Genomic DNA, 10,265 nt, shown 5'->3' with positions numbered 1-10,265 from the left:
AGCCTGGGAGGTCGAGGCTGCAGTGAGCCGTGACCAGGCCATTGTACTCCACCCTGGGCAATGAAGCAAGACCCTGCCTCCAAAAAAAAAAAAAAAAAAAAAAAACCAAAAAATTGGCACACCTTAATCTCTCTTCACAAAATGCTAATTAAATACAAAGGAGAGGCTGAGCGCGGTGGCTCACGCCTATAATCCCAGTACTTTGGGAGGCCGAGGCAGGTGGATCACTTGAGGTCAGGAGTTCAAGACCAGCCTGGCCAACATGGTGAAACCCTGTCTCTACTAAAAATACAGAATATTCGCCGGCCGTGATGGCGGGCACCTGTAACCCCAGCTACTTGGGAGGCTGAGACAAAATCGCTTGAACCTGGGAGGCGGAGGTTGCAGTGAGCCAAGACCACGCCATTGCACTCCAGCCTGGGCGACAAGAGCGGAACTCCATCTCTAAATAAATAAATAAATACAAAGGAGAAAACAATGAGGACATTAGCTTGACTAGGCAACTGAAGGGAACACCCCTGGGGGTGGGATGCGTGGCCCTCGTGTGTCTCTTGACATGATACCCTGAAGAGAGCATGGCATCATGGCATCTCTGCTAAGATTGTATGACACAGCCTGGTTGTGAGGCAACACTGAATAGAACCAGCTGGAGAGCTGTGCTGCAGAATCAAAGCCCTGTGCTGAGACTCAGGCACATGCGAATTAGAGTGAAGCTGAGGAACATTCCAGACTGAAGAACTGAGACACGACGACAAAAGGCAAGAAAGTGGTACTGGCCAGGGTCCAAGGCCAGAGAGGAAAACAGGACATGGCCAGGATGGCTGGCATCATTTGAATGGGGTCTATGGAATGGGTGGTGGTGTGCCAATGTTAATTTCTTGATTAGGAGGGCTTTATGGTGGCAATGCAGGGACTGTCCTTATGTTTTGGAGGTCCTCACTAGAGAATTTAAGGGTGCTAGAGAATCATATTAGAAAAAGACAAGGTAATGGAATAAATATGGCAAAATGTTAACAACTGGGAGATTTGGGTGAAGGAGATTTGTACTGTTTTTGTAACTTTCCTGTAGGTTCAAAACTGTTTCAGCATTTTAAAAATTGGAAAAAAAAAAACAACCACGTGACTAAGCAACTTTTTTATTTACAGTATAAAGGTTACAAAGGTATATATGTATTTATATATATAATACCCTTAAGTTACACATTTTCATTGTAATGTACAATGCTGTATGTTGATGTGCTACTCAAGGGGAAGTGCTGTTTATGCATCTATATTTATAGAGTATACATAAAGCTTTTTAAAATTAGGAACACAAATACTGCCTTGTTTTACGCGTTGGGTTTTTGATTTGGTATCCAGAAGATCTGAGACTTAAATTTCAAACAAGACTTAAAAAGAAGCCTTGTTTAAATACAGGGTTCTAAAAAGAAGGAAAAAACCCAGAACATCACGTACTTTTAATTATTTGTAAAAGCATTATTCTAGTTTTCTAAGTCTTTATACTTAAAAATGAAAGCAGTGTGGAAAAGAATCCACATAAGCAGGTATCATCAGAGTTTGCACAGATTAGCCAAAACAGGCCTTCAATAGGTAGTGGTTTTCTACATTATCTTCCAAAAGACCTCAGGTTTGGTACCAAAAAGGACAGATTTTTCCGGGCACCAAGGTCCTATAATGCTGCACTCATCCAGTGGATTGTAAACATAATACTGGAGTCGTATAGTGGAGGGAAAATTCTGAAACCTGTTCTTACAATAAGGGCAGATTTGCGACAAAGTGAGAATATCATCGAGAATGATGATCGTGCCAAACCTGAAACTTAATTTACATCATCATTTCCTCTCCCCCCAATTCTGTTAATTCACAAATCGAGGTGAAAAGACACAACTGACACTCGCTTTAACAGGACCCAGATAGAAGGAAAAACATTTCTTCCAACCTAGGAGGAACACACATTTACAATACTTATGTGCTGGTTTTAATAGTATACAATCATTAGCACCTGATTGTCAAAGGGTAGGTTTAAAGAACAAGACACTGAAGGCATGACCTAATTTTTGTGCACACCTCCAAGATACTTGAAAACCAAGGGGAGGGCACCCATGTGATTCAGTTTCCTGTGCCATTCCAATCACTGATAGCTCAGGTACTTTCTGGGCAATGACTAAGGATGTTGCCTGAAAAGCTAACCCTAGAGATAAACAGAAGGCAAGCTGGATAGAAAGGGACTGTTATTGTGTGAAAATTATGGAAAACATTCAGTCAGCCTTATTTTCTTTAGGTGCCCTTTTCACTGAGTCCGAATGCCAGCGTGTCCTGGAATAAGTGAAATTTTGTTAATTTTTATTTATTTTTTAAATGTTAAAAGTTTTTTTAAAAAATTTTTTAAATGGAGTCGGGGTCCCGCTGTGTTGCCCAGGCTGGTCTGGACCTCCTGGGCTAAAGTGATCCTCCTGGCTTGGCCTGATTTTGTTAATTTTTAAATATCTTCATTTTGATCTATCATTAATGGAGAAATACTCCATCTACCATGTATATAAGGACTTTCAGCATAAGAAATGCTTAAATAGTTTAAGGGTGGACATGAATACAGCAATTAGAAATAAGGGGTTAATAAAATATGCATTTAGTTTTGCTGTTACAGTTAAAGAAGCATTTTTTAAGAAAGACTTTCTCATTTATCTACTTTGGGCAATAAAACAATTTTTGTTGTTGTGATTTATCTTACAAAGGATACTATATACTGTTCTCTTTCCCAAACTAAAGTCTAAATTTGCATTAAAAAAAATCATGCATGATGAAAAGACCACCCTACTTAAATGTGCTTGGAGTCCTTTCATGTTGGCATGGATCAAAACCTGAGTATCCCTTCAAACATTTTCCAGTTTGCCAGATCCAGATAAACAGACTTGTAAATATACTTTGGTAAAAATATGAAGTGATGAATTACTTAACTGCTGAATGATAAACAGATGGCATGGTGTGACTGAGAAATAATGGATTATGTGCTACTTGAGGGCAGGAACTTTCTTTTGGACCCTTCAGAATGCCTGGTGTAGAACTATATATTAATAAATGTTTATTAGGTGAAAGAACACATGAATATGTCATTCATTAGCTTTCCAGTTTCAAAATTAGTGTCAATAGCATGGGACGTACGATTATTGCAAACTGAGAAAGGGACTTAGGGGACTCAGAAATTATAAATCTTTTTCTTCTTTTTCTTTTTTTGGAGATGAAGTCTCGCTCTGTTGCCCAGGCTGGAGTGCAATGGCATGATCTCGGCTCACTGCAACTTCTGCCTCCTGGGTTCAAGTGATTCTCCCACCTCAGCCTCCCAAGTAGCTGGGACCACAGGCGCGCACCACCACGCCCAGCTAACTTTTTGTATTTTTAGTAGAGATGGGGTTTCACCATGTTGGCCAGGCTGGTCTCAAACTCCTTACCTCAGGTGATCCACCCACCTCAGGCTCCCAAAGTACTGGGATTACAGGCATGAGCCACCACACCCGGCCAGAAATTATAAATCTAACCAGGATTCCCAAACCTACAATACAATGAAATATCATTTCTCTCTCATAGGGTTTGGTTTTAACCAATCTATTTTAAAAGGGGCAATTCAAGGATTATGGCTTATATGGTAGATTTCTGTTGAATATGATCAAATGTTCACTGGAGAACAAGCAATAATTTGCAAAAGGCATATTTATGCATTACATTAAATGTGGATCCTCTTATAAAAACTAGAATAAGCATCAGTTCAGTCACCCAATGTGGGAAGAAAGAACAGAGGTGGCAAGAAATGAAGCTCAAGTTTGTTTTGAAACAAAAGAAGAAACTTATTAAAAGATTCTTCTGAGTTACTACATAACAACCATTCTTCTAGTTGGCAGTTTAGCTAGTCAGAGAGACAAAAAACAAAAAACAAACAAAAAAAACCAGATGTCTTCTATGTGCCTATTTATTGTACCTTATCCTTAACTTGAAATTCTATCCTTTAAGAGAATGAATTTGTGTCACTCATCTGCCAGATGTTTTTGTTTTTTTAGAGAAAGGGTTTCAAATCAGCCACTTAAGCAGTCTATTACTAGTGTAAAATAAATTCCATTTAACATCACAGCATAGGAATAATGATATTGCTCAAAAATACATAACCCTGATATATAGCATAATTATTTTAGAACTATCATCACAAATTTATCGAGTGTCTATGTATCCAGCACAGTGAAAGATTTAGCTTAAAGGGTGGAGGGGGGCAGATTGCTACAATTGGTTTTTAAAGATAGTATGTGGAAAGTCAGAATAATTTTAGATTACCAAGCAATCAGGGGGCACAGAGAAAGAACAGCAGGAGATGGCAGAATGCTCTACTTCCATCTTCAGTGGGGTTTAAAAAAAAAAAAACCCCACAATAACAGCGGAAATTTAACTGAAAGTGATTTCCAAACTCAAAGTAGAGTATAAGACCACCTGGTACTTAATGTCATACCTGACAGAGATATATAAAAAGAATGAATGACTACAGTCAAATTCAACTTAAAGTTTAAGCAGAATCCCAAATTTAAATAAGTCTCTTTTCATTAATAGATATTTGATCTGATCAGAGCAATCTGCTTTGAGACCAAAGAGATCTGGCATTTTACTTATTCATTAGGAATTGAAAAAAGAAGACCTTTGGCTTTCTAACCAGCCATTTCATTCATGGCATCAACAGCTGATGGCAGCCACGTGGAAATGTATGCTGGATATTTGGATAGTTTAAATATTATGTACAAGGAATAGCTTATAACCAGTGAAAATAATAAGAACATAATTCAGCATAAGTGTCCAAGATACAAAAAAGCAGAGAAAGTGCTTGAGTCTACAGGTCTTCCCTGAAAGTTTCAAAAATGTTTAATTCTTAAGCAGGTAGGCCTTTTAATAGAATTTGCATAGCAGCATACAAGGTAATTTGCATTAAAATATATGAACAGAGATTCTTCCATGGCTTTGAAAACAAATATATCCACATGCATATAAGTTAAGCAAGAAGACCTGGAGTTTCTCACAAAATTAAAAAAAAAAATCTATTATAACCTTTTCTCACTCTTTGGTCCATCAAAACCATTTACAGCAAAACCTGTTTCTAGGAGAAACATAGCCTTGTCCAGATTCCACACAGCTTAAATTTTTTTTTAAGCATAATTTCTGAGGCCAGATGCAGTGGCTCACATCTGTAATCCCAGCACTTTGGGAGGCTGAGGCAGAAGGACTGCTTGAGCGCAAGAGTTGAAGACCAGCCTGGGCAACATGGCGAAACTCTGTCTCTACAAAAAAAAAAAAAAAAAAAAAAAAAAAAGAAAAAAAAAAACCATAAAAATTAGCCAGGTCTGGTGGCACACACCTGTGGTCCCAGCTACTCAGGAGGCTGAGGTGAAAGGATCATTTGAGCCCAGAAGGTTGAGGCTGCAGTCAGCTATGATCATACCACTGCACTCCAACCTGGGTGACAGAGTGAGAACCTGTCTCAAAAAAAAAAGAAGGAAAAAAAAGAACAAATTCTGGTTTATCAGCTAAGTGCATTCATTCAGCTGGAAAAGCTTTGTTACCATTCAACTTAGGAGGATAAATTAGGAAAACAATCAGTAATAATGTTAGGTATTTGTTGTTTAGAAAGATTTTTTTACTTATAAAAATATAAGAAATAAATAATCCAATCTCTCCTGCCATGCAATCAATTTTCAGTAACAAAGTTTGTGAGAGTACAGAACATAAAAACAGGCACTATCAGACCTTCTTTGGCCTAAAAAGTGCTAAAACATGGCTTTAAAATAGGTGAATGACATTTAAAGTAGTATTTTTGACTGCCTATATATGTTCCAGTATTTAACCTGAAACTCTTATCTACTAGGAAGGTGAGTTTACAGTTACAACTATCTAATAAATACTGTAGGAACTTATATATAAGTATTTCTTCATATAAAACATTAGAAACTAATTTCCAGATAATGTTTCATTTGATGACTTCAGGAAAGGACTTACCTTTTTCAGAAAAAGAAAAACTGAATGTTTTTCTTTTGTTCCTTTCCTTTTTTTATGGAGAGAAAGGAGAGAAGTTTTAGGAGAAAAGGTGGGAGACTTTTCATATACCAACTCGCTGCTCCTAGGCATCTGTGTGGAATGTGGAGAAGCTGTCGAAGCCCCGGGTCTGGGGGGCACAGGAAGCAGTCCCTCTGAATGGGGAGCAGATACTATTCTGCAGTTTCCTTTCCATTCCACACACTGCAACCCACCACATCCTCAACAATTTTCTTAATTCAAAATGAAAAAGAAATGAAAAGTGAGCTGGTTCTATAAAAAAGGTAGAATATCGAAAATTCCCATTTGTAGTTATCATTTGGAAATAATTTGCCATACTTTGGCATCTAAATATAAATACATATTTATCATGGTGTCCCATTCATTAGAGAGCACTTCATTTGCGGACTGAAAATCCCACAAACACATTTGATTGAAGAACAACCTTGGTCATCATGATTGGAGAGCTGTTAGGTATGTAAGAAAAGCAGCAAAAGGGTTCTGGTTCTTGGGGCTGCTAATGGACAAAGGAAACCTCCCATACTTTCATCTCACAACAAGACTCAAAAGATATTATTAAGAACCCTACAAACCTCAGTGCTATACATGTCAGTTTAGCCTTGACCAAAATGAGTGAAAATGCACACATGCCTTGCCTTTCCTGCTCACATTTTAATTCCACCTATTTTACATCCTCATATAACCAACGAGCAGGGTGGCTCAGAAGCTCCCCTGCAAATCTCAGTGGCTTAGCCTTTCACATTAACACAGAAAACCTCAACCAAATGGTTTTGCTGCTGAAGTCTGTAAAGGCATCATTCAACATCTCATATTAATAATGCTCTCACTGCATAGAGGGTTCAAGATTGCCTACCTGAGGGTATTACATATTGAAATTCTGATTCCAGAAATCATTTCTGGACCTTCAAGAGATTTTTTTCCTTCCCTGAAATGAAAATTTATTGTGGGTCAGGCACGGTGGCTCACACCTATAATCCCAGCACTCTGGGAGGCCAAGGCAGGTGGATCACTTGAGGTCAGGAGTTCAAGACCAGCCTAGCCAACATGGTGAAAACCTGCCTCTACTAAAAATACAAAAATTAGCCGGGTGTGGTGGTGGGCAGCTATAACCCCAGCTACTCAGGAGAATCACTTGAACCTAGGAGGTGGAGGTTGCAGTGAGCCGAAGTCATGCCACTGCACTCCAGCCTGGGAGACAGAACGAGACTCCGTCTCAAAAAAAAAGAAAAGAAAATTTATCTCAGATGGAGCCAATCTTAGGTTTATGAATTTTCAAAACATAAAAAGCTCTTGAAAGACATATTCTTGTCTAGATTTTAATTTCCAGCTTTAAGCAGTTCAGATAATTCATTTTTGGAACTTTGACAATTATATGAAGCTGGGGGAAGAACAGGCATCTCTCCCCAACCTCTACATATTGTTGGTTTCACTGTAATGAGGAAGGAAGACTGACTTATGAGTGAAGGAGGACAATGGAGTTACAATGTTGACCTAGAACTCTCTCTGCTCATGGGTCCTCCCCATCGGTCAGGCTGCACTGAAACCAAATAGCTCATTTTGCACACAGGTGTGTTTTTCTCTTCTTTTCTCCCCCTGTGCCTGCCCCATCTGAAGTGACACCCTCCTCCACCCTCCATAGCGCTCACATTCTTCTATGGCACTCTTGATCAATCAAGCAAACAAGAACTTTCCCTAGACCTTTCTTCAGAGAGCATAAAGAACATCCAAGTCAATATTACCTATTCTTTGAGATCCAGGGACTGTGCTAATTTTGACATTTTATATTGATATTATACCATTTTAAATGCTTGCAGAGATATACCACCTTCAAAATTAGGAAAAACAAGCTGAGTTGATTTTCCAACACTACAAAATCAGCATTCTTGCTGCTACTGTGTCCTAATGATGATATCTGGCAATCTTAACCAAAAGCAGGTAGCTGTTCCATGGTCTCATCACCCTGCTCACTGTAGGGTGTGCTGTGAAGCCAACAGTAAGTCTTGAATTAGCAGTTGCTTGTCCATGCCACTGCTGCCACAAAGGGCCAGGCCACAGCCAGGATGCTGCATCCTGTTGTTTTTGGGCAGCCCAAAACAACTCGACATGATGTTTGTGCGGAAGAGCTGGCTTCACCCACCAAGTCTACTCCTCAAGCAGGCTGGCTCTTTAGGATTTATCTTGCTCAAACAGATCTGCCTACTAGAAGAGATGCCATTAAGGAAACCCACCTCAAAGACTATTCCTCAAAACTAGGATAGGTGATCTCCTTGAAATGGCAGTGATTTCCAGTTATTCAAATAGTGACTAATAAAGCTCCACTAACCCTAACCAAAGGCACATTTGGTAAGCAATTAAAAAAATGGCTTAACCTAGAAAGAGGATTTTCATTTAAAATAAATCTTATAATACTCCCTGGCTCCTAACAAAAATAAAATTGGAAAAACCTAAACCAAGCAAAACTTTTCTTTAAAAGCAGTGGCTTCCAACTTGCTTTTCAACTCAGTCACCACTAGAAAGGAAGCAGAAGGCAAGGCAAATCAAATTTGCAAGTTCTAAGTCCTAGAGACAGTGGCAAAGCTTGGGATAAGGTGGGAAGTGATGGCCAGGCTGAGATAGAGGGAGATCCAGGGCAAACGGAACAACCCTTTGGTGATGCAATTCAAGGACTTCCTATGGTGGAAGGAGCTAGTGAGGACAGTAAATCCAAGACATACGACCTATCTGGAATGCTCACGAAGCAACAGGCTGCTGCAAGCTAGCACCTGGGAAGGGACAATTGTTTTGAACAAGAGATCAAGGCTAAGTACAACACAAATCCTACAGGGAGAAGAAAAAGAAAACAATGCTTGGGTATTTGATTATGTCTAAAAATGAAAACAATGAAAAAAAAAAGAAAACAATGAGCCATTCTTTTTAGCAGGAGAAATAAACCTAATTACTCATAAACCATATTTTGAAATGAGAATAAATCAACAGCTTCATTTTGGAGCCTTTTAGAGTCCTAGAATATCTGGCCAAGGTAGACTGTGAAAGGTAGGCTCTTCTTTAAACACGGTTATGGTTCAGCAGTTATTTGCAGGTCCTTGGGAAGGCACTGTGCTGAAGGAGAGCAAAGAGTTTTCTTTTTGTGCTTTTTTTTTTGAGGTGGAAATATTTCTTGTGACAGTCAAGGCTCTTTTCTGATTTTTTGTTGCTCATACAAGCAGTCCCATACGAGTGACTTTGGCCGATAAGAACGTGTGCAACACAAATACAATCGGCTTCGGACAAGAGTGCAGGTCCATGGTCTGTGGAGAAAGGACACTAAGTGTCACTACCTCACTACCATATACAGACAACTTAATAAACGAAGATGCAAAATAAATTTAAGGTAGGTAAAGAATGTGCCAGAGCTATGGAAACTCTTAGGAACTTAAAGTCACAGGCAAAAGTGCACTATGGAATAAGGTTATTCCATGTCATAATACTGGCGTGAGGTTTCACATCCCCAATTAGGAGACAACTGGTGGTGTACTGGGTTTCACCATGCCTGGTAGGAAGAACTAAATAGTAGAGGATTTAAAATCTAAGGCCAGGCGCGGTGGCTCACGCCCATAATCCCAGCACTTTGGGAGGCTGAGGCGGGCAGATCATGAGGTCAGGAGATCGGGACCATCCTGGCTAACACGGTGAAACCCCATCTCTACTAAAAATACGAAAAATTAGCCAGGCATGGTGGCACGAGCGTGTAATCTCAGCTACTCGGGAGGCTGAGGCAGGAGAATTGCTTGAACCAGGGAGGCAGAGGTTGCAGTGAGCTGAGATGGTGCCACTGCACTCCAGCCTAGGCGACAAAGCAAGACTCCATCTCAAAAAAAAAAAAAGAAAAGAAAAATGACACCAACAAAAACCAACACCCAATGCCATCTTGAAAACTGAAGAACAGCAGACACAGTGGCTCACACCTGTAATCTCAACACCTTGGGAGGCCAAGATGGGAAGATCACTTGAAGCCAGGAGTTCAAGACCATCCTGGGCAGCAAAGCGAGACCTCATCTCTACAAAAAATACAAAAATTGGCCAGGCATGGTGGCACACGCCTATAGTCCAGTCCCAGTTACTCAGGAGGCTGAGGCGGGAGGATCACTTGAGCCCAGGAGGTTTAGGCTGCAGGGAGCTATGATTGCACCACTACACTCCAGCCTGGG

General features: G+C 39.9%; 1 protein-coding gene across 1 annotated transcript in view; it reads right to left on the bottom strand.

Annotated features, from left to right (window-relative positions):
• Positions 1-1,120: 1,120 nt before the first annotated feature.
• Positions 1,121-10,265, bottom strand: part of SNTB2 (syntrophin beta 2) — a 126,055-nt gene continuing 116,910 nt past the window's right edge. The window contains exon 7 of the mRNA XM_002826582.6: positions 1,121-9,365. Coding sequence (XP_002826628.4) covers positions 9,273-9,365 — 93 coding nt within the window. The 3' untranslated portion in view covers positions 1,121-9,272. The remainder of the gene's footprint in view (positions 9,366-10,265) is intronic.

This window comes from Pongo abelii, chromosome 18 (assembly GCF_028885655.2).
Source record: "Pongo abelii isolate AG06213 chromosome 18, NHGRI_mPonAbe1-v2.0_pri, whole genome shotgun sequence".
NCBI classification, from domain to species: Eukaryota; Metazoa; Chordata; class Mammalia; order Primates; family Hominidae; genus Pongo; species Pongo abelii.
This window is presented reverse-complemented; position numbering and strand designations above follow the sequence as displayed.